The 25,645-nt window shown below is 39.9% G+C and overlaps 1 protein-coding gene across 2 annotated transcripts in view; it reads left to right on the top strand.

Moving 5' to 3' along the window:
* ZFPM2 (zinc finger protein, FOG family member 2) overlaps positions 1-25,645 on the top strand; it is a 542,561-nt gene that overhangs the window by 234,175 nt on the left and 282,741 nt on the right. For both annotated transcript variants that reach the window (XM_089655914.1, XM_089655913.1), the window contains exon 4: positions 14,096-14,220. In XM_089655914.1, the coding sequence (XP_089512040.1) occupies positions 14,096-14,220 (125 nt within the window). The remainder of the gene's footprint in view (positions 1-14,095; positions 14,221-25,645) is intronic.

Raw genomic sequence — 25,645 nt, forward strand, 5'->3', positions numbered from 1 at the left:
ATGGTACCCAATCAACTTCTAACTTCAGTTTTTCAAATAAGCTGGATTTAAAAAAAAAATTGGAAGCTGATTGGTTTCTATGCAGAACTGCACCAGATTTTGGACTCTACAGTTGTAGTAAATCTCCCCCATTTGCCTTTTTCTGCTATGAATCAATTTTATCATAAAAACCTTGGACTCTTGGGTGTTTATTTGGCACTCTCATTGGATTGCATGTAGATTCTCAATTCTAGGTTCTTCCACTGCTCCTAAGATTATTTCCTGTTTAGTGGAGTGCTACAGAACTGGAGCCTGTGTGCCCAGTAACAATTTCAATGACCTTAGTAAATCTGAAACCAGTGCCTGCTTGTTATTTTGTTTCACTATCAAGGCACATGAAGGGGCTGAGGAGGCAACTTGTAAGTGAAAGTGAAACTGCAGCAGAAAAAGGTCAGGTTCCTTACCCTGCCGGGCCAGGCTGTGTTGTCTGGGAGACCTGTGTAAATCTCAGGACTGGATGGACAAAAAAATAAAATCCATAGAACAGCTACCTTGCATGTATTTCATCTGCCTATTTAGCTAATTTAAAGCCAAATGTCATCTAAATGAATTTGTAATATTTTAGAAAGTATCTTCTAACGTGATGATATCATATAATGTGCACCAATTAATATGTAAGGTACAATAATGAACCTCACAATATAGCCAATGTTTTTGGTTCAGCAAACCACTAAAGGCTTGATTTTTCGAGAAGATCTAACTGAAAACTCCCGAATCCTCGGGTTTTATAGCTCAAACACTTTATCGAAAACAGCTTGTTTATTTTGCCATACGTCCCCATGCTTTAAATTTACTTTGGTATTTGTGTATCTGCTGCCTATCTGCTCCAAAGTTTGTAGTTCTTAATCCATTTAAAGAGAGGCCGCTTGTAAATCCACAGGTAGAGATAAGGAGTCACTGTTTGATGGAGTCTGAACCCTTTTCAAATGAAAAATGTCAGTGACAGAAGAGAAAACTGAATTATATTTTATAAAGGTTTTCAAAGATTTTCACGATTTTACTCCCTATCAGATAAATATGTCATGTCCACAGACCTTGTTGCTTTTTTATACGTAAAAGCATCAGTCTGAATCTTATAGCTGTAAGGGAAGAGGGTTTTTTTTTCTATAGAAGTTGGTAACTTGAATATAGCGAGAGGGAAGTAAAAAAAGATTATTTTTCAGGCTTTATTTATTATTTACTCTTTCCATGCATTTTTCTTGGAGTAGTCCATGATCATACAAATTGTGTTCAGGATAAGTTAGTTCTCTGAAGTGAGAATGATAAAGAAATCCAGGAGACCCTTTTTATCTCCTGTTTAGAAATATGTGATGATCTAGCAATGAACATTTTTATGAAGACTTAAATACTATTAAATTATAATTGTTCCAGCTTTGGAAAGGTATGGTTGGGAATAATTTTCTTGGTATTGAAGTGTATGTCAGGGCAAAACAATACATCTCTCTATTACATGCACATGTTCCCATGTTTTATCTTTTTAAACATACAGCAAGTACAGAAAAATAACAATTGATCTGCCTAAAATCCAGTGAGCTCCTAACTTCCTGTTTTGGCTGACAGTATATAGCCTCTGCTGCACTGAAATTTCTCCCCAGTTTTCTATTGCTGGACTACAGAACATTGTCTCCTCATCCCTGTCTGTCTTTCCCCACATGGATTTGTTGATTTGTTTCCCAGTAAAACATTGCTGCTTTGTTGACTTCCAAGAGCCTGCCCACATACTGTGCTATGGTAAGGGCTCTTGAGAGATACAGTTCTGGGGGTGTGCCTATGTTAAGAAGAACTGACCTCTTGACAGTTGCCACTGCAAGAATTTTGCAAGTCTAATGATAACTTCAAAGGAAGTAATAAAAGATAAATAATGCTGGAATATTTTCTAGCAGAGGAGATGGAGGTTTGGAAGTACATTTGGGTCCTGCCCATGGGAATGCTTTAAAATCAGAGCCTTGTTATTGCTGAAGTCCAGGGAAATATTAAAACTACCCCTGCAGTTTGGCTCCTCCCACACTGCAGGAGTTATTTCCACATTTTTGTTTAGCATATCTTTAAAAGCAGTTTTGCTTTTCCTTTAATCCCCTAGCAGCCAGATCTTTCCTCTTCTCTCCAATGTTCTGGGTTGTGAGCAGGTCATGGTGGAGAATTTGAAAGCATGGAGGGCCACATGCAGAACCTACCAGGGTCACCAGGAACTTTTAAGTCTTTAACACCAGCTAAAAAAAAAATTTACTTATCTGCATCCAAAGGATTGGTCTAGTTTAGGTCAAATCCTGGTTCACGCTAATTGATCTTTTCATCTCTAATTGTCTCTTTTTATCTCTGATGAGATAGCTGCCATACAACCATAGTATTGGAAGCATACCCTTCCCCATATTCTTCCCATTCTGTTTATCAGTTTTCACTCTCCTAATGCTGGGGCTAGTATCTGATAAAGGAACCCTGCTTCACTGACAGCAGTAATAGGTGAGTTGCCATGGCAGGCAATTTTGGGGCATGGAAGGCTTCATAGGCAAACCTGCCAGGGTCACCGAGAATTTAAAAAAGTTTTATGTTTTGCGTCTTTAACGCTAGCTAAAAAAAGTGTAGTTATCTGCATCCAAAGGATTTGTCTAGCTTTGATCAAATCCTGGTTCATGCTAATTGGTTTTATCATCTCTGAAGCTTAGTACACACTATCCCTTTTATTTTTGTCCGTTGAACCCAGTGGGCCGAACGAAAAAAAAAATTGAAGAGCTTGGGAGGAGATCCTGTACTAACTATTCAATGTTAGTACAGTGATCTTCCCACTGAGCTATTGTGTTTTGAAGGGGGACGCCCCCCCCTCTCCAAAACACACCGGTTGGATGCCAATTGGCAGACCTTTTTTCAGTCATGCCCTTTCAACAGAAGCCGGCCGTTCGGCTGGCATCTGATGGACCAGCTGCCATACACACGGGCTGAATGTCGACCAGTTTCTATTGAACCGGCCGATACCTCCTGATATTCGGCCCGTGTGTACAGGGCCTAATTGTCTCTTATTATCTCTCATGAGATAGGTGCCATACAATGTTATTATTGGGAGGATGCCCTTCCCAAATATTTCTCCCATCTTCCTTCTTAATTTCGACTCCCTTGATCCTTCCATTTTATAAGATATCTCACAATGATACCCTTCTAAAGATCTGAAAGATAAAATTTCCACTGTATATATGAACATTACACCTCCATAAAACATATTACTAGTTTGCTTAATCACATCACTTATCAAGAGTGAAAAACAAACTTGGATTTCTTACATCTTTGCATCATTGTATCATAAGCATTATTTATATTAATATGTAGTCATCATTATATTAAGTTGTGATTACCCTTATTGTACTTCATACTGTACTGTATATTTGTAATTTATTTCTTTTAAAACGTTTAATAAAACTCTGAATACTTAATTACTGGAAGGAATTTAATCAATCACAAGGTTTGCAATATAGTCTATATTAACAAATGTGTATTGCTTGTAAGAGGGAGGTACTGTGTTGTTTTGGTTTCACCTGTCCTCTGGTGAAGTTAGGGTTTGGGCCTATGTCTTCTATGGAGGAGAAGTAGTGGTTGGTTCAAATGTGTTTGAGAAATAGCTGAGATGTAACCTGGCTATGATTACAGAGGCACGGTAGCCATAGTTCTTCCCATCCTTAACATCAAAAACCTGGGAACATGTTATGGACCGTAAGCTACCATCTAAATATGGACAACTTCCATTTTTTTTAGAACTGTGGGCTACATGGTATATGGGATATACCACTGGGTTATGTAAATTGTTTTATATTCTGTGACACAAGAACTGTTCAGTAAACAATTTAGGAAAAGAAACTTTGCTTCCCTGTAAACTAATTTGCCGAAGGCGAGTGGATCAGATGGCAAATAGGTGCAATCTCATGAAGGCTGCAGGCACAGCAATAACACATAATAACATTCTTAATGGGAGTAGAATAGTCATTATATCTATGCCCAACCTATACCTGGGAAAATTACAGTAAAAATCATTGAAGCAACCAGTGCAGGATGGTGGTGATCAATTACAAGGGTCAGTCAGGTAGGTTTCAGTATAGCAGCCAAGACCAAGATGTCTGAGCACCCTGGCCACAACAGTGGACAGGGCAGCTTGTGAATTGCACCTGTAGTCACAATAGTGAATGAGGCCTCTGAAGCAAAGTGTGAAGATTCCTTTCTAGGCTTAAGGTCTGAGAAGCGAACTTGTAAAGCATCTGTTTGGTGAATTGGTGGGATAAGGTACAGCTTTGGCCCACCATCCCAGCAAAGCTTCTAAGTGAGAGATGCCAATTTTGTCTGGGGAACTAGTTTAACAGTCACCAAACATTCATTATCTCCTGCACTCAAAGACTCAGATCAAACAATCATTAATAACAAACAGTGTATTCATCCACTGGTGATCAGAGCTTGTGCAGCTCTATCATGAAGCTGGGGAAGCTTGATAAAACTGTGGAAGGGGATAAAAGAGAGAGCGCACAAAGGTTGCGCATTACCTCAATAAACAATTAATAATTTTATCTTATTTAAGAAATATACTCACAAGAGTAGTGATAAAACAGGCATAAGTAAACCATAATCAACACAGGGTTACAGGTCAATCCAAAGGGGAGATAAAAGCTAATGCATTTCGAAGGGTGCTCCCTTCTTCATCAGAAGATATGATGCTATGGGAACTTTGCCATACTGAAGCTTCTATCTGCCAAACCCAGCTCTGATGAAGAAGGGAGCACCCTTCGAAACCCGTTAGCTGTTATCTCCCCTTTGGATTGACCTATAACCCTGTGTGGAATATGGTTTACTTATGCCTGTTTTATCGCTATTCTTGTGAGTATATTTCTTAAATAAAATAAAATAATGAATTGTTTATTGAAGTAATGCGCAAGCTTTGTGCGCTCTTTCTTTTATCCCCTTCCACAGAACTAGTTTAACAACCTGGATACTAAGAGACCCTCTAACATCCCGTCTTAGCATAGTATATAGAGAGATAGATGTGGCTTCATCAGGGTCAATAGAAGTGAATGATCATTTTTGATTGGTCAGGTTGGATTTTACTGTTCAGCTACTATTATTCCCCAAAGACAGAGCTGGTGATTGGGTGCTTGGACAAGTATACTCCTACTTGTATGCATGTACATCAATCTGCAACAAAAATTAGATACTTCAGAGTCAGAGCTGCACTCACGTCTACTGCTATCTTCAATCTAGAACCAGCTTAGCACAATTTTGTGTATAACTGTAACTACTTTGAACCATTACCCTTCATTTTCTGCTTTGCAAACTCTGTACCTGTATGTGTGTATCTGATGAATGATTTTATTTGTATAAACTATCTGCCTTTCCCACATTCCTTATCTGTCATTCATCCTGTAACATTCCTTTTTATGACTGGGAATTGTAGCACAGCAGTGTCTCTCTTCCTTCTACTTCCTCCGAAATGACACGTTGACCTTGTATGATCATGCTGTGACCTTGTAAGATGAAGATCACAGAGCTTGCTGCATTACTTCTGTGTGTTTGACTTCAGAATGCTGAGACAGTGCAGAGATTTGAATCTCAACACCGCAGGATTTGGAAGTTGCACTTTAAAAATAAACCGTCTGGCTTTTATAGAGACGGCAGCAGTGGTTCACGCTGACAAATCTCTATCCTTATGGATAGGTGTGAGCTAGCTCTAATACACTCTGTTCATCTTACAGTCATCTGCAACTACGGAGGGAAAGATAGGAGTGCTGAGCTAATTGAAGGGCCAGTAAAATATTACATGTGGGGTTTTTGTTAAAGATGATCTTTTGGCAAGCTGCTCATTAAACATAAAAAAGTACATATCCTGTTGTGGCAATAACTTCACAACAGGATGTAGCAACTTTATAAGAAGACCTAATTAAAATAAAGGGATGGGGAGCTATATGGCAGATGGGGTTTAATACCGAAAAATGTAAAGTAATGCACTTGGGAGCTAAAATTATGCATGCAGGTTACACACTTGGGGCTGAATCTCTGGGGGAATTGAAGATGGGAAAGGGTCTGGGGGTCCTAGTAAATTACAGACTCAGCAATAGTATGCAGTTCCAAGCTGCAGCAAGCAAGGCCAGCAGACAATTAGCATGCATTAAAAAGGATATTTACTCAAGAGATAAACTATAAGGCCCCTTTCACACCAGCGGTTCGATCGTGTTCGTCTGTCTGTTTTTCAGGTGGACCCAATTGGATCCTCAATTCTCCTTCGAACTTGTGTCCATTTACACCCACCTACCTACAATCTGATCCGATCTGCTAACAACAAATGGAAGGGGATCTGTTCCCCTCTGGGTGAATCGGAAAGGAGGGCAGTCGGGTGTAAATGGACAGCCAATTTGTCCACATCCGACTGCCCATAGAGGCCATGGGGCTGTGTCCGTGTTTGCTTTGCATAAGCAGAATGGACATGGACCTGTCATCCGCCTGCTCTGCTCAGCGGGGGATCAGCAGACAATTCCCACGCTGAGCAAGTTGATTGCAAGGGATTCCACTCAGTGTGAAATTCTGCCACTTTACAAAAATTCTGGTTCGGCCTCTTCTTGAACCATCCAGTTCTCATAACCAGTCCTCATGAAGGATGTGCTTGAACTGGAGAGAGCTAAAAGAAGGGCAACTAAGCTAATAAGGGACCTGGAGGATCTCAGTTAAGAAGAACAGCCATGATTTACCTACCCTTCGGCAAAAGCTATTGCAGAGAATTCTTTGTGGTGGTTGTTTGGCTTGTGCCTTTCCACTTACCATGGCTCCTGTATCTCCTGTCCCTCTGTCTGCCTCCCATCCACCTTTCTTCTATTTTTCTTCCCTGTTTATCTCCTTCCATCTCTTTGTAAAGGTACAGTGTATTAAATTAAAATAACAAACGTATTATACTTACTTGCTCTATGCAATGGTATTGTACTGAGCGGCCCTGAATCTCCTCTTCCGGTCCCCAACCGGTGATCTAGGCTCCTCCTCTTGTCAGTGAACCAGCATAGGAAGCCACTTTCTATGGTGGCACACCTACGGGCTCGATCCTAAGCCGGTATGTGTGCATCCATTGACACACACAGTGTGGCTCAGCTCCATCTCCCGTTCTCTGCAGACAGGATTTGATTGATAGCAGCAGGAGCTAATGGCTCCCGCTGCTGCCTCTGTGTGCAGAGAGAGAGGAGAGAAACACTGTAAACGGCAACAACACTGGATTGAGATAGGACTCGGGTAAGTATTTATGGAGTGATGGGGCAATACAAACACTGGGACATTTTTTACCTTAATGCAGGGAATGCATTAAGGTAAAAAATGGCCAGGCTTTAGAATCACTTTAATATTCCGAGTAGTTTAGAATATAGGTACACACACACACATATATATATATATATATATATATATATATATATATATATAAAAGGAAATGTATTTTCTTTCATATAACAATAGCTAGTAAGCATATTATCTAAAACTCCGGCAAATGTGTATTGCTATAAAAACAGCACAGCTATTCCTATGCATTACGTGCTAATGTGAAGCACACCATGTTATCATGCACATGAGAAGGATATGAAAAATGACCAATAGTATTTTAAATTTTATATAATGTATTATGCCTTTCCTTGTCATCTATATGCAAATGTAAATTGTTCAGGTTGACTTGCAATGTATAGGATTGAACAAAAATATACATTATGTCTACATACCATCTGCCATGCCAGAATGATCATTCAAAGACTGCTCCCAATACATGATAATGAAGACATTTATCTGTATCTAGTGTAGACCTTTTCAGTCCTTACCCTTTTCATTGTCAGTTATTTGTTGCAGTTTTCTAAGTAGGAAGTTCTAAAAATGTTTATTTTTTCCCTAAGGAAGAAAACTATACAAACAGGCAGCACATATACAGTAGTTTGCATGTTCGCTCTGACAAGCTTAGGTTGCTTTTCCTCATACTCCAAAGGCATGCTGGTAGGTTAAAGCGAAACTAAACTCTTTCAATCAACATTTGATTTTTAATCATTATGCTGCTGGTATTAGTAAATAGATACGAATACGTAGTATATTTACTTGTTTAAACCTTTTTATATTCCTTCCTGGTTTCTGGCATAGGCCAAAATGATGTCATACATCCCAGGAGTTTTCATGGGTATTTATTTTTCTTTCATCTTGAGGAGGGGCTTTCTTACCTAAGCACACCCTCCTGCCTATATGCCTGATCTAAGGGCAGATGGATTTCAGGAAGTACATGCTACATGAATCATCTGCCCTTATTCAAGATGGTCATGGCCAGAAATGCTAGAAGGATGTTCAAAGTGAATTGTCATGGGTATTTTTTTCCTTTCATCTTGAGGAGGGGCTTTCTTAGCTAAGCACACCCTCCTGCCTATATGTCTGATCTAAGGGCAGATGGATTTCACGAAGTACATGCTACATGAATCATCTGCCCTTATTCAAGATGGTCATGGCCAGAAATGCTAGAGGGTTGTTCAAAGTGAATTCTCATGGGTATTTATTTTCCTTTCATCTTGAGGAGGGGCTTTCTTAGCTAAGCATACCCTCCTGCCTATATGCCTGATCTAAGGGCATATGGATTTCAGGAAGTACATGCTACATGAATCATCTGCCCTTATTCAAGATGGTCATGGCCAGAAATGCTAGAGGGATGTTCAAAGTGTAAAATAAAGCATGGAGACATGGATGGATGAACGAGTTTGCTTTGCATATTAAAAATAAATGAAATAGTTCTCCAGAGCCTTCGCCAACCTCTGGAACTCTCTACCCCAATCTATCTGACTATCACCTACTTTGCCCACTTTTAGGCGATCTCTGAAAATCTATCTCTTCAGGGAAGCCTATCCTGTCTTCAGCTAATAACCGAATCTTCTATTTCTCATATCAGTTCATCCCCCACAGTTATTATCTTTTGTACCACCAACCCCTCCCTCTTAGATTGTAAGCTCCAAGGAGCAGGGCCCTCCTTGCCCTCTTGTATTGAACTGTATCATTGTATTGTCTCCCTTTATATTGTAAAGCACTGAGCTTTTGGGGTGCTCAGATGCAGTTTAGTTCCACTTTAAGTGGCCTTAAAATATATCATAGAGATCTAATGCTGGCCATAGATTTATCGAAATATGGCCATTCATCAGTGACCAGCTTAATTTCAATCCATGTGTGGCCAATCCTGCTAATGATCAACTACTTTTGATAGAGCTGGAAAATGTTTCTTGATTAGTGGCTGCAACCAATGGGCTTCAGCTGCTGATCGGTGTATTCTGATAGTGGAGAGTCCCTGCTGTCAGAATGCAATGAGGGAAATTTATTAAAACTGGTGCACTCAGAATCAGATACAACTGTGCATGGTAGCTATGGAAGTTCTAGCTCGTTCAATTAAGCTTTGACAATAAAACCTGGAAGTTGATTGGTTTCTGTGCAGAGCTGCATCAGATTTTGCACTATGCAATTTTAGTAAATAACCCCCAATGTCTCAGCAGGGATGATTCCCCCACCCCCCTCACTTAAAAAATGATCTATTTGTTGGCAGTTTTAGATTGTAAGCTCCTTGAAAGGCAGGAACTGATGATTACCGTATGTAAAGTGCTGCATAAATTGATGGTGCTATACTATAAATACTTGTAATAAATAAAAAATGTTGGGGTTGATTTACTAAATGCAAATAGACTGTGCACTTTGGAAGTGCAACTGTATTCTCAAGGGCATTGGCTCCAGAGCTCAGTAAAGGAGAGGAAGCTCTGCTGACTTCCATCAAGCCAAGATGCTGTTTTTTTTAATTTTCTTTGCATGTGATTGGGTATTCTTTGCAAATTGAAGCGTGACTTTATTTACTAAGCTCTGGAGCAAATGGCCTTGCAGAGCGAAACTGCACTTGCAAAGTGCACAGTCTACTTGCCTTTAGTTAATCAACTCCATTGTTCATACTATCAAACAGCATTTATTTTTATATTCCTATACCACATACAGAAAACCCCATCATATAAAATACTGTGTATATATATTTCCATTGTTCATCTAAAGCACATTTTTGTTCATGACTGTTAAAGGCAGAAGAGTAACCACAAACTCAAGGCAGCCACTTAAAACGTGTTCATTACATAGAGTCACTGTAAAAGAATGCATGGGCGAGATGGTGATTGTTCCCCTGTTGACATGAACTGATAATCGCTGGGATAATTAGACAAGAGAAGCCATGAAGTATAAACGTAGCCCTTCCAGATTATAAACTGAACAGAATCACACATGCAAGTTTGGACGTCTCGGTGATCAGATCACATTTGCTTACATGTAGCCGAGGAACAAGCAAACGAGAACGGAGATAATGCTGAGTTCTGAGTGATGTCAACCTTCATCTTATCACGTCTCTGCTTCTTTATTATGTGTATTAATTTGTCTGCTTTCATTGCTGCAACTCCAAAGAAACTGCAGGTTTCCTGATCTCCGTTGCTGTGTGCAAACTTACAATGCGATTTTATTAACTCCTATTAACTTTGAAATAATAAGCAACTATTAAAGCGATCCATAGATGATAAAATTAGCTTTTCTTCCACCATGGGTGGAAGGAAAGAAAATTGCTAGATTGCCCCATCAAAACAGTCAGGCTTGATGGGGGAATCCCTCCTGCAGCGCTATTGTGTTCTGGCAGCGGGGATCCTTCCTGGCCTGCAGAGTACAATGATCATTGCCGGTGGCTATAGCCGCCGGCAATCATCACATGCAAAAAATCTGACAGGTTGGTTGTACTGAAGTCAGTCGATGGACCAACCTCAGTACAACCAGCCTGTCTATAGATAGATCGAGTCTCGGCCAGTCCCCGCTGAACTGGATGAGATTTGATCCATCTATGGCAGGCTAAGACTACTAAACCTAAACAAAACAAAGTAAATAAATCTTTTTTAGTATCGGAGAGAGTGATTAGATCCTCTGCCAGGTTTTTATTGCAGACTGTGTCCCCATTCTGGAGACTGTCTATTTGTCCAAGTGACCATTGTCATTGGGACTGGAAGTAAAGAAAAATGAAAACCTTTTAGTTGTCACCAGAACAGGAATGGAGAATAGAGTAGAACTTTTCCAAGAAGAACACTTGTTCTAATGATAAATGTCTTCATATTGGAAGCATTGACTTTCACTACATGTTGTGCCTATAGGACAGGACTTGAAGGAAAAATCTGACAGGGGTTTTATTCGTTCCTTATTCTACTCAAAATGAACAAATTAATGTTTTGGCTTTAGATATACTGTAAAGCCCCTTTCCAAGCTGCATAAAAAATACCCTTGCATTTGGGTTCCCTGGCATTGCAATGGTTAAATGCTCATAAATTCTAGGGATAGAGGAATAAGCTTTAATTCTTACTTGATTTCTTGCTGTGGCAGGCTTCCACCATGCATTGCAACCACCCCCCTGAAGCCTGTTCTCTTCAGAGCTCCGGCTCATGCTCCAACTTTAAAGTGGTCCTATCCATTTCATAAGCATGAAAACATGGTGTCACCTTCATAATCTGCACCATTAGCTGCTTCAAGCGCCCTCCTCCTCTTTTTTACCACAATACACAGAATAAACTCTGTTGTTAATGACATGTAAATGACCACTTTTGTTAAAAGACAGCAGTCATGGTATCACCTCTATCTCTTACCATTCCACCTAGCTAGTTCATATTCAGAGAATAGTGACACTCAGCTGTCATAGGAAGGGTTGAGGTTCATGGAGTTGTGATCGACAGCCTGGCTTCACCCTCTTTATGCTGTGCAAAAAGAAAGATTGGGGGATAACTGGGTTTCAGGGTATAGGCTAGAGTTTATTTTTGTTCATTGCAAAGTTCTTTATTAGCTGGATAGTTCATAGCAGCAGTCTCTGTAAATGCTGAATGAGGAAAACGTTTGATTTAAAGGGGATCTCCATGAGCAAAGGAAATTCTCTACTACACTGGGGTTCCTGTGGTGATCTGGAGGAGTTCCCACAGCCCCATTATAAGCATCAATAGAACTCTTGCCCTATTTTGCTTATACTATTTGGAGGACTGGAGTTTAACCAGAAAAAAATGGTTGTTCTAATTCAGATTGTATTCACATTATGCAAGAGGAAGCTTGACTGATCGTTCTGAACCCTTACAAGTGCCCCTTGAATGACAGGCCTAAATATATGCACAGAGAAAACTGTTTTGGTGGGGCAGTCTAAACTTGTGGAGCTTGAGCTCCACTGCCTTTTGTTTCTGTTGCTTCTTTCGGGTGTTTTTCAGGCAGTATTGGGTGAACAATGTTTGGAACACTGCCTGTGCTTATTTAAAACTAACCCCAAGCTTGATACCTGCCCACAATCCCCCCTCCACCCTCTAACCCAGTATTTCTTAACCTTTTTTTTGTCAAGGCACACTTTACAATTATGCACAATCTTAAGGCACCCAATTCTAAAACCAAACCAAAAGTTTTACATAATGATGCAACATCCACACATAGGACACCCAACATTAGAGGTGATTTATTCTCCCAAAGCAAATACATCTTTGCACACTGGTACTGACTATTATTCCATTGTTTCTCTTCTCCCTCATTTCCTCTCCCTCACTCTGCTAATGTGACCCCAGTGCTTACAGAGAGGGGTAGAGGAGGTCCTAACAAGGATGCTGTGCAGATGGCCCAATGTTCTCCTTATCAACCAGTGATGACCATGGACACTGGTGGCTAGAAGGTTGTAATGGTGCACACTGAATATCTGTGGCTTTGTGTAATTAAAAGGCAGGCTTGATCCACTGTCTGGCTTTTATACAAATTTGTGTGCATATTATGGGCATTTTGCCATGGCACCCTGGCTGAAAGAGCCTGCTCTAACCAATCGAACTAGCAAGAAAACCCTACCTAAATGCCCCTTTTCCTCTAAATCCATGGTGAGCTGCAGTTCCCAGTCTTCTCTCTTCTTCTGTGTACAGAGGTGGGTCCTTCTTCAGGAACCCATGTCATTGCCTGCATTATATGGACACTTCCTATTGGCTGTCCAGTGACAGGGCCCTCTTAGGATCCAGAAAAGGAGACTGCAGTGGTGATGCCAGCAAAAGAGGAACTGCACAGGCACATAACTGGATTACCATTCCCCCCACCCTGAAATGGCACCAACTAGGAACCTTGGTAGAGAAACTTAGGTAAGTAAGCGTTCCTTCACAAGACCGAGACAACACTCATTAAATCAGAGTTTTGTCCTGAGATCGTCTTTATGGTTGTAATACAATGCCAGATTTTGCTAGCAGATGATGTTGTGAGTGGGATCTATTATTAAAAACCCCAAACATTAAATACATGATTATTATAAAAATAAGTGATGATGACTATTATTATTATTATTATTAAGCTCATTGAAGCTATATTGACAAAATGTCTGCAATATTTCTCTTAGAGAGCAGCAGTATACCACACAACTGCCATTCTGAAAACATGCCAGACCTTAAGTGTAGTCATATGTGTCAGACCTGCATCTATTTCCTGATATACAGTATAAATATTTCACAATAGTGAAATATAATGATACAATTAAGATTATACTTAGGGATCTGTTTAAAATTCACACAACTTTTGCCAGAGATTCTCTCAATGTTCTAATTGAATCCTTTGTTAAAACAATGTATAAATCTTGGGTGTATCTTAGGTAAAGACATTGATAAATACACTGCTTAAAATTTTTGAAAGATTAAAAATTGCTGTGAAGATTACTTCCATTTTGCTGATCACATTCACATGCAATCTACAATATATCTAAGAGAACCTTCATAAAGGCTTATATTTGTGTATCATCATTTGGCGTATCCCTTGACTGTAACCCAATCAAAACTATATAACGTAAGAACGGATAACTAATTACTTGGAAAATAAGGTTCTCATCTGCGTAACAAAAATAAATCACCTCATTTTATTTTCATGCAAGTCTGCAGTCACTTATTTTGACAACTGTAAGTCATTTCAGATTGTGTCAGGCCTGTAAAACAAACAGAGAGATGTGACCGTTGTCAAGAAAGAGTATTCAGCATCTCGTTTTCTGTGTCTGTAGGAGAGCTGGAAGCGTTCCAGAAGGATGGAGAGCGGAGGATTCACAGCCGACAGCAGCTTCCAGTTGGAACAACGTGGGGGCCCTTTGCTGGCAAGATGGATTTTAACAATGATAACAACACTTTGGTATGTGGCTCTGATAAAACACTTTCTACTCGGTTGATTTTTGTACAGTAAGAATGCCAAAAAAAAATAATATATATATATATATATATATATATATATATATATATCCCAAAAATATATGTTATTTAAAAGCACATGAACTACTGTAAATATAGTTTATCATTATATACAGTGATTTGAGCATAATTCAAGTATAGGAATGGACATAGTTGTCAATGGCAGTTGTGGCAGTTGCAGGTGTGCCATTGTCAAGCCAAGGCTTTAGACTTTTATTGGTAATGCTTATGTTCATTTCTATTATTGAATATTTTTCTTCTGTGTTCTGTAGTTATTTGCATTGGATGTTAGCCTGGGAGTACCACCTATTACTATGCATTGTATGCCTATAGATAATATATATTTAAATTTCTGAAAGAAGGTTAAACGGGCAAACAAGTGTACTAGTTGAAGAACACATTATACCAAAATAATTAATTTGTGCGAGTATAAAGACAATGTCCATAGCAGAAAGGTGTGGTGCTACAACCCCTATGCTCCATGTAGAATATAGCAGACTCCCAGTATGTCAAGATCACAGACGGACGAGCTGTCAGCAGAAACATCCAAGTAATATAAGGTCGGCACCCGGGTGTACAGTGCACATAAAATCTTCTTTATTACATACCCATAGGAATACAAAGGGATCAGCATCAGTCTGTGTATTGGATCCCTTTGTATATCTATGTATATGTAATAAAGAAGATTTTACATGCAATGTACACCAAGGTGCCGACCTTCTATTACTTGGGTGTATAAAGGCACCCATATATAAATTGTACATGAACTGTGTAGTGACCATGCCTGACTTTTATGGCCAACAGATTGGATGCCGGCAGCATGGCAATGAAACCACTTCATTGGATGCATTCTGTTTTTGGATGCCAGGTGCCAGAAACTGCTGTATTTGTCCATCACTGTGGTTTACCAAACCCATTGTAGGTAATACAACTTAGAACCGAGAAGGAGATGTATCATTAGCCCAGTTTGTTCACCTCTGACCAGTTTATACTTATTGTACCTTTATAGCCTTTTGTTTTGGTCCAAGGCTCTCAACTTCTATCTTCTCCTCTTGCTGCTCCTAGTCATCATGTTTGTCAAGATGTTCAGGATTTACAATGAAAATCAATTAAAGTGTTTCAAGAGTGTGTAATCCTAGGTATGAGGCAATGAAAAAAAATACATTGGAAGATGTGGGGAAATAGATCAGAGGAGAAAGAATGATAAAAATAGGACCTCTTTACTCTGAATGGAGTGGTGGGGAAGCAGAAATGAAGGTGTGAAAATGCAGCTGGTGGGACCATCGTTAAAGTACACCCATTGTTTTGCCCTGCATAAGTAAAGCACAAGTTCGCTTTACCTAATTTTTAATACTTCCTTAAATATCCTCTTTTTCAACAATTCAAGGCTACAAATAACCTGATTGAAACTCCTCACTTTGAGCTTGTAGGGTCCATGCTTTGTTATCGATGGAAGAGGTAGCTCTGTAGGAATATCCATACAGGCTGTGCCTGGAAGCTGTGTGTTGGATGAGCTGCTCCGGGTCACGTTAAGCATTTTCCTTGTGAAAATATTGGAATGTAAATTTGTAAATGTGCAGTTCCGACTGGCTGAGCTGTTCAATTATGAATATGTGAGCGTAACTACAGTACAATGAAGCACTATTACTGGATGCTTAAGCCTTTCCTCACTCTCCTGCAGCCGCCGGCTCTGACTACATGGAATGGATGGAAATCACAACATGCAACTGTGCATTCATATACAGACAATATCCATATCTAGAGACAATATTCAGCAAAGGGTTCTGGGTAAATTTATACACCGTATTTTGTAGTAATCATTCAAAATGGACTCTAGAAAACACAAGCTTGCATAATGATAACTTGAAAAATTGTAGATATCATAGGTATATTGTACACCTTCATGTGCTGTCTATAGTCTTCTTAAAAAATGTTGGATAGACATGTAAATGTGATCAGCTCAATGAGAATATTAGGTATATTACTGGGAAGTGATATTTTTTGTTCTATATGTCTCTTGAATTTCGGTCATAATACATTACAAACAAGGTAAGCAAGGATCCAATTAACATGCCATGGTACATAAAATACATCTAAGTGAAGTAAAATAACCAGAAGCTATACTGAGAGATAGATGGTTGATGACCACTTGTTTAAATTTCAAAAACAAACGTAAATGGGGCATCATGAGTGCTCTTCTAGAAGTCAGAATAATCAATGAGGGGAAATAGTAGGATGTGGTTAAACACACCTAGGTACTAATGGTGTTGATGAGTGGCTAACTGGGGTACCCAGGTTGCCTAAAAAAAATAGGGATTAAGGATGACAGAAGAAAGAGAGAGGGGGAAGAGAATGGGGGAGGGGATGAGGGAAGGTCAAAGTCCCGAGGGTTAGCAGGCAGTAATGGTAGTTAGATGGCACAACACCAAATGGCAAGGAACCCTCAGCATGGGAGCAAAAGAATAGATTCAGAATGTGGGGAAGATGTTGATTTATCCACAGTTGCTGGATTCTAGCATATCATTCAATTTATCACATAGAACCGCCTTGCGGCATGAAACATAGCTAGCATCACTCTGTTTTTAATCTCAACCAGGTTGAGAGCTCTACGATACCTTGCTATGACTGTGTCTACCTTTCCTTCACTAAGGTTGGCCATACACACTTCGATTTGGGCTGAACAAGAGGACTCATTGTCCCTATCGTCCGAAATGGTTTAATTATTCAGTTGAAGTTTGTCAAGCCGATTGGTGCCAAAAGGGCCAGACACAGTTCGAATTTCAGCCAGTTCAGTAGGAATTTGTATATGGTATGGCCAGCTTTAGTGACAGTCTGTCAGTCTGGACTCACTGCCTGGTAATATATTTTATATCAAATTCAGATGGTTATTTAGTGAAAATACACTGTAGTTTTTTTTAAACCTGATCTTCAGAAACACATATCTTTTGGTGAGGCCACAAGTGAAAAAAAGTATTTTCTAATGAACAGTATCCTAGGTCCTGAAGGCTGCTGCTCACTGTTCACTGTGGAAATCACAGTTTTGTTCATGCTGGATCCTGCATACACTGCTGTTTATCTGGTGCTGCGGGGATGAAAAGCTGTGGCTGTGACAGTGAATGGATGAGGGGAGATCCTGTCATTTATGTGGCCCTCCCCTACACTTGTTCATTGGAAGAACACTGTGTATTCTGTAAAAAATACAAGACCTTTTGTGAATGGACTGGGGAAGAGGAAAGTAGGATGAGCGACAAGATCCTTTGCCATCACTGTTGCTACTCTTCATTCCTTCAACTCTGTATGTAGGATTGGGTAGGAATGAAACTGTGATTAGCCATAACACATTTCACTTGTGTTCAGAGTTCAGCTTTAAATCAGAAAATTAACAACATGTTTTTTTCTTTACCACTTTAGTTACATTACTTACCTCTAATGAAGTATGTACCCCAATGTGCAGGCTACTGGATTCTGTAGAAATCTTCACTGCAGGACTGCCCTGTCTTCTTCCTGAAGCTGTGCTTCCAGCATTGTAGGTGTTAACAGATTTAGGTCTCCAGGCTCAGCTGCACTAAAGGTGATCCAACAGGAAAACACCCCCTCTCCCTCCTCCATTAATAAACGTTTTTTCACTGCTTACACTGCTTGTGACATGATCTGTAAATGGGGGAGAGAATCCGGTGACTGATCAGATTCACCCCCTTTCTCAGATCCCATTACAGGGTGTAATCAGAGAAAGAAATGTTCTCAATGGAGTAGGAGGGGGCCTGTCTCCATTGGGTCAACTTTAGTGCAGTTGAGCCTGGAGACACAAAGTTGATAACCTCGACGTCACTGGAAGCTCAGCTGCAGGAAGAGGACTGAGCAGCCCTATAGTGAAGATTTCTTCAGAATCCAGCAGCCTGTACATCATTGGATATACTTCAATACTAAGCTATCAAATAATATGGGCAGCTAAGTTTCTGCCAGAGGACTCCAGTTAACTGATGAAGCAGTATAACAAACCGCTCATAAAAAAAAAGACACAGTTAAAATATTTTTTAGTGGAGTTTGGTTTTGTAAGTTCTGCCAAGCAGCTTGTGTAGAAGAAATCCTCCCTCTTGCTGATTTATATGTCAGTGGTGCTTGCACAATGTACCAGCCCCAAAACAATGTGTCTGATAGCAACCAATTGACAACACTCATTGTGGTGGGAGTACAGAAGTAACAATTTGCATACATTTGTCAAGAACAAGAGAAGGACAGATTGTGTGGTGGGTGCTGTACAACCAGACAAGCTTTGTTGGGGTGGTGAGGGACTAGTGACAAAAAGTGGCATATGTATATACTCCTGCGCTGGAAGATGGACTCCACATAGGCTAGAACCACATGTAGGATGCCTAGAAAATGCACGCCTTGCTGCCCTCAACGGACCAAGTAAATCCAAATGTACAGCATGCAAAGAAACAAACAGAGGGCGCACAGGCCTAGTGCATTACCTTTTTTAAAAAAATGTATTGTATAATAGAAGTAGTAATATACTCACAAAGGATAAAATGTCAAGGGCACATCATATAAAGTACAGCAAGGTCCAATCACACTGGATGATATCTGTAATGGGATGCTTAGACCTCCAATTGGTTGACGTGTTTCAAGCACTCACCTCTTCCTCAGAGCCAATAACTCTATTTATTGGCTCTAAGGAAGAGGCAAGTCCTCGAAATGCGTCAGCCAGTTGGAGATCTAAGAATCCCATTACAGATATCATCCAGTGTGATTGGACCTTGCTGTACTTTATATGATGTACCCTTGACATTTTATCCTTTGTGAGTATATTACCACTTCTTTTATACAATAAATTATTTTTTTTTTTTTTTTTTTTTCCAAAAAAACGTTTTATTGAAGTATGAAAGGTAAACAAATGATAGACAGATACGGATCGCAGTCCGTGCAAAGTTTCTAGTACGTTCTCCCGTAACGCAGACGGGATCAAGACAATTTATTAATTTGTATAACATCAGAGGACGGAGTTCCACAGTAAGGCAAAAGTGATAGACGTAACCATAGCAATACTGACAGTAGCATGTACTTTCGATAATTATGGTATACACTAGGCTCTATGTAAGGAAAGTATACATAAGCGGATTCTGAAGTGGTCGTCAAAAGTATCCTCTCAAGGCATCTATGACATATATTTCCATCTCAAAAAAAAATGTGGGTTACTGTTGTAGAATATTGTTACATCTGTATAGCTATGGGTGTTCCGTACCGAATGAGAATAATAGCTAATTAGACTATGAGAAAAGAGGGTGTAAATGAGAGAAAGAAAAGAAAAGAAAGAGAGGAGCGTGGGGATGGAGGAAGAATATGAGATGAGATATCAAAATGAGGTGGGAGGAGACGCACATGACAAATAGAAGGGGGGAATGGGGAGAGAGAGATGGAGAGAAAAAAAAAAAAAAAAAAAAAAAAAAAAAAAAAAAAGGGAGAGGGGGGGGGGGAAGTGGTTGGATGATCAGGTTCATATTTAAATAAGCATAACCAAACCAGTTACATCTATTCGTAACAGCCTGGCTGTATCTAATTCATCTTTTTAATTAGCGATACAATTCAGTGAATGACCGTTAATGGAGTTATTGCCGAGGTGAAAGTTCTAGAGGCCTTCGGTGTCTCCAAAGCTTTCTCGTTCAATCCCTCAGCAAGCCAAGGTAAGTATCAGTAGTTTGGAAGTGGGTCCAACAAGCCCAAGTCCTCCTGAATCGCTCGGGGTGATCTTTTGCCACTGAGATCAGTTCCTCCATTTCAGCAATCCTCTGGATCCTAAGAATCCACTCTCGTACGGTGGGAACATAGGCTGATCGCCAATGAACAGGGATACACTGCTTTGCCGCATTTAACATGTGTAATGCAAGGGACTTACGGTAAATCCTCACCGGAAGGGAGGAGTGATGGAGTAGACATTGTGCTGGTGTAAAGTCTAGGGTGTAAGTGGTTACTTGTCTAATGATGTCCAAAATTTGTCTCCAGAAGGGCTGCAACAGCGGGCATTCCCACCATATATGGAGAAGAGTACCATTTGCCTGGGAGCATCGCCAGCATAAATCTGGCACTTTAGGATCAAATTTATGAATCACAGATGGAACTCTATACCATCTGGAAAAAACTTTGTAGTTGCTTTCTTGTGTAGAAACACATATGGAACCTTTATGCATGTGATCGTAAATGTGGTTCCATTCCTCAGGTGAGATTGAAATTTCTAGATCATGCTGCCAGGCTGCACAGGCCTTCAGTGAGTGAGATGTATTGGAACTTTCCAATAGGGAATATAATTTGGATATTACATGCCTCTGTGGGAGATCTGTAAAGCAGAGTTTTTCGAAAGCAGTAAGCGGTCTTGAATAATCCTTTAGATGTGGGGAGTTACGTAGAAAATGGTGGATTTGTCTATACATCCAAGGCGTTAAGGTAAGGGCTGGCCACGCCTTTGTAATGTCTTCTCTAGATCGGAGCTTAGAATCTTTGAGAAAGTGACGTACTGTTAGGTTATCTTCCCGTCTATACCCAGCGAGAAAGGTCATAGACATCCCTGGAATAAAGTCCGGGTTCAATTTGATCGGAGTGAAAGGGCTCGGAGAGGAAGAAAGTACTTTTTCCTGAAACACTTGCGCGCTACATCGTAAAGTGGGACCTATAAGTGGGTGCATCCGAAATTCAGAAGGGACATGGGCGGTTTTCAGCCATGGGGAGGTGGAAAGTGGTATCTTCGAAAAATCAGCCTCCAAACCGACCCAGATCTTATGAATGTGATTCGTGGTCCAGTCTACTAATCTGGCTAGGTGGCAAGACCTGTAGTAACGAGAAATATCCGGTAATCCAATACCTCCATTCTTCTTGGACATAGTGAGTTGGGTGAAGCTGATTCTTGGGCGTTTATTATACCAAAGAAAGGAGGAGCAGAGCGTTTTATATGATTGAAAGAATGAATTTGGTAATTGAATTGGTATTGTTTGTAGTAAATATAATATTCTGGGGAGCACGTTCATCTTAAGTATGGCTGCTCTACCAAACCAAGAGAACCAAGGTTTATTCCACATCTGAAGATAAATTATTTTTTAAAAGGTAATGCACTAGGCCTGTGCGCCCCCTGTTTGTTTCTTTGCATGATGAGCGACTACTGACAGGGACCAGTGTCTGAAAGGACTAGTTAAGATTTTGCGCATCAGATAATTTCTATTAGAAATTCAACGAATAACTGACTGTGTTGCCATGAATATCATTTATCATGCTGTTACTGGAAACCATTAAGTGTTATGTCTCATCTGTGTATTTTGTTAATATTTTCTTGTAAATCCTGATGTTTCCCTACATTAATCATCCCTAACAATCTGTCCACTGAAGCACTCCGAACCTGTGAAAGATTCCTATTCACCATGGGGATCAGGAAGGAATTTCTTTTCCACCTATTGGCTCAATATAGTCTTTTTTTTGCCTTCCTCTGGATCAAATGTGAATGTAGAGTTCTGTTTATGGAGACCGTCTATTTATTTTTTTCTTTTGGTTGAACTTGATGATCTATATTACATATGTGTTTGATTAATCTATCTATCTATCTATCTATCTATCTATCTATCTATCTATCTATCTATCTATCTATCTATCTATCCACCCATTCATCACTCTTTTGATCCCTCTCGCTTTTATATTTTGAATATATATAGTCACCTAATCTAGTCATACACAGTTTGATGCAATGAGTTCCTCTATCCATGATAACAGTGTGGATAGACGAATCTCAACTGCTGGCTATAATATTCAGGCAGCTATGCCACCCATGACTACCTAACGACAACGGTGCTGCAGAACAGTGACGTCCTCTGATAGGTAGAATAAATTTCCACCCAGCTCAGTCAATTTGTACATCACATTTTAACAAGCCAGGTGATGCTTACAGGGCCACTTGTGGCTCAAATGTTGGCTGATACATCAGGAATGATCCGAAACTTGAGCCATCTATAGACAGATTTAACTATCTTTGTATTTATCTTTATATGTATGCAGGTTTGATCGAAACTAAATTATACCCAGTTACTAAAACTAATATTTAAAAATAAACATTATGGCTTCTTATTTCTCACTGCTGGTTCACATATATGTGGATTGGGTGCAGTTTGAAATGGATCCAATCTGCATGACATGTGAAATAACATTGCTGTTCACATACGTCTGGTGCACAAGCAGTGCAGATTCAGTGCAGATTGAAAAGGAACCATGTCCGATTCCTGAGCAGTGCGGTCTGGTTCAGGTGTGGATTATAGGCTATTAACTTCTATTGGAACCGTTTCTGAACCGCACTTATCATTGTGAACAGGATAAAATCCTGACCTGAATCTGGTCTAAACCTGTCCTGAACCTGATCTAAACCACTGAACAACTACTATATCAATTAGCTGTGAAACCTGAGCTTCAATCCGCACTGCACATGTGTGAATCAGCACTTAATGTGGCTTCTTCTTAATTCTATCATATAAATGAGTGGGAGTAAACAATGCAAACAATCCCTCCCCCTAGTACATGTAAATATGTACTAGGGGGAGGACTAGTGCCCCATCATTGGTGTCAATGGAAGGAATAGTGCCCTGTGTTTGGTGTCTGTGGGAGGAATAGTGCCCCATGTTTGTAGCAGGAATTATGTCCCAATGTTGGTGTTAGTGGGAAGAATAGTGTCTTGTAGCAGTGACAGGAAAAGTGCCCCAAGGGGTGAATAAAGGCAAGCAGAGAGCCACAGTTTGGAGACCACTGCTCTATAATATGCAATATGAGGTGCAGCTTTTGGTTTAAACCATTTGAAGTATTGGTAGAATACCCTGTATTAACCCCACTCCCAGGGCATTGGTAACCAGACATGGCCTTCCACCCATGCCACAATGCTATAGCTGACTCCTAAATAACCTGTAGCAACGCTGAATATTGTCACATAAGGCAGAGAAGGACTATCAGCTTGCAAATATTGACTTTCAGAAATCTAATATATACATAGGGGGTTATTTACTGAAACTGGAGAGTGCAAAATCCGGTGCAGCTCTGTATAGAAACCAATCAGATTCCAGGTTTTATTGCTAAAGCTTAATTGAACAAGCTGAAGTTAGAAGCTGATACCATGCACAGCTACACCAGATTCTCAGTGCACCGATTTTAGTAAATCTCCTCCATGCATATTCAGTAGTCTATAGACGTGGTATACAGAAGCATCATAGTTATGGTAAATACTATCTGACCATACATTTATTTTATTGCATTGTTACAGCTGAACTTTGGGACAAGCAATGTTATCTAAATGCAAGAGGCATGTGTATTCTTTTTATACTGTGTGCATTTCTTCCAGATCTCTGCAGTAAACATCTGGTAATAAAGACCGGTCACTGCTGCTCTCTCCTTTTGTAGGGTGACTGGTCTTGTCTCCTCCCCCTCCCGTAGTTTTTTGCAGGCTGCCTATAGTGGGTGGACCTTATGGGCCCCTCCCTGCACAGGCTATGTAAAGCATATGTAAAGCATAGTGATGATGTCACTACCACTTTTACAGGCAATAACTGGTTTTACAGAGGGATTTGGTGCAATCAAGAGGGTTTATATTCTGATATTGAGGAATATATGCCAATTAAAGTTTTTGTGCCCTTAGTTCAGCTTTAAAAGCACATGTATAATGCAGGTGTAGTGAAAAGCTAAGAGATTTTTCAGACCATTTTACCCATTTTCAAGGTTCTAAGTGGAAACTGGACTTAGCTACTCATTAAAAGGCAAAAACAAAGTGATTGAAGGAACTGTTGGTAATACCTATGTTTGATTCACATGATGTGCATACAACATCTGACTGTTTTTCATGGTATCAGAATTTTCCACATACACCTTACTAGGGCACCGATCAATCCGTAGTGTTTTGCAGACTTTTATACACTAATCCTGAGTGTAAATCATGTAAGTTGAAATGACTTTTCAGTTGTGAGACCTTTTAACAAAGGACATTTAGAAGGTTCTTGGTGAGAAAAGCTTCTTACCCTGAGCTGTGAGATGCTACAGATAGTATGTATTTTACAAAGGATTCTCAGGCTGCTGTTAATGATTATGGATGTTCTCACATAGACACCAAGGCCAGGTGACTGAGAACTTTTCCTGCATGCTGCATTCTAATGAGATTCAGATTGTAAGCTCTTCCGAACAGCTTATGTTGTGTTTATAGATGCAATGTTTATTATGAGAGACGTGACATACTAAAGCGCCTTTATATACCCTCAAACAGTTCTTAGTTCATAAGACTAATGCAACAGTGTACTATTATTTGCTGCTATTAATTTTAATAGCAGTATTAATGTGACTTATATTGTTATCATCATTGCCCTTGCTGCTATTCTTCTTATTTTTGGTGCAAATAATTAAGTATTATCAGTAGTGATTACTAATTTGAAGAACAGTGATGTTAAGGTTCCTCTCTTTTAAGGCCATTTCAATATTAACTTTGTGTAAGGAATAGCAGAATGTTGAACCAGTTCCATCCTTTTGATCAGTTTCCTTCAAAATTTCCACTGATATGTAGTTAGGCTGACCTGTGCACAGTACAGAATGGCCTTAATGTTGGCAGAGTCAAGAAGTTTGCATGCTAACATCAGTCACAGATACACCCACCTCTGTAGCCCTCTGCTTTCACCCACCTCTGCGGCCCTTTGCTCCTGCCCACAGATCCACCCACCATACCCACCCACCTCTGTAGCCCTCTACTTTCACCCTGAACTTACTGCAGGTCAGTGGTTTAGAAAGTATTCAAGACTGATTATGGAAATGAAAGCCAGGGAACTGGCTTTGTGAAAGATCAGTAATAGCATCTTATGAATTTCTCTCGACAGATTTCCTTTAAGGAACATACAGTATATTAATATATAACATCTCCACTTACACTAAACTCTGGTTTAAAAAAAAAAGAAATGTGTTCTTAACTCAGAAATGTGCCTTCTATTTCTCTTGGCCTCCTCTAAATTTTCAAATTCCTTTTTTTTTGCTGCTGTGAGCTGACGCCCTGTGGCTACATTTGTTCTCTATGGTCCCACGCTATGTGGCAAAGTAGCCACCCTCTCTTGCTTGCTCCCAAGATGGACTATGGAATTTGTAGTGTGCATAGAGCAGTACTATCATGTACCTGGTGGAAACTGAGCTGGAGAGGGGGCTTCCCTTGCACCTCTTTCTCAACATCCTAAGTAGTGGTGACAGGAGATGTGAGGACACATGGTGGCATGAGAGATAAAAGAGGTATCTCCTGCGCCTCCAGATATACTACTAAAATGCAGCAGCCAGCACTACGGGTGCCACAATCAAAGCACCCACAATATACAGGGAATGAGAGTAGAAAA

The sequence above is a fragment of the Staurois parvus genome, unplaced genomic scaffold (assembly GCF_062004578.1).
Source record: "Staurois parvus isolate SC_StPar_1 unplaced genomic scaffold, SC_StPar_1.0 ptg000876l, whole genome shotgun sequence".
Lineage (NCBI taxonomy): Eukaryota > Metazoa > Chordata > Amphibia > Anura > Ranidae > Staurois > Staurois parvus.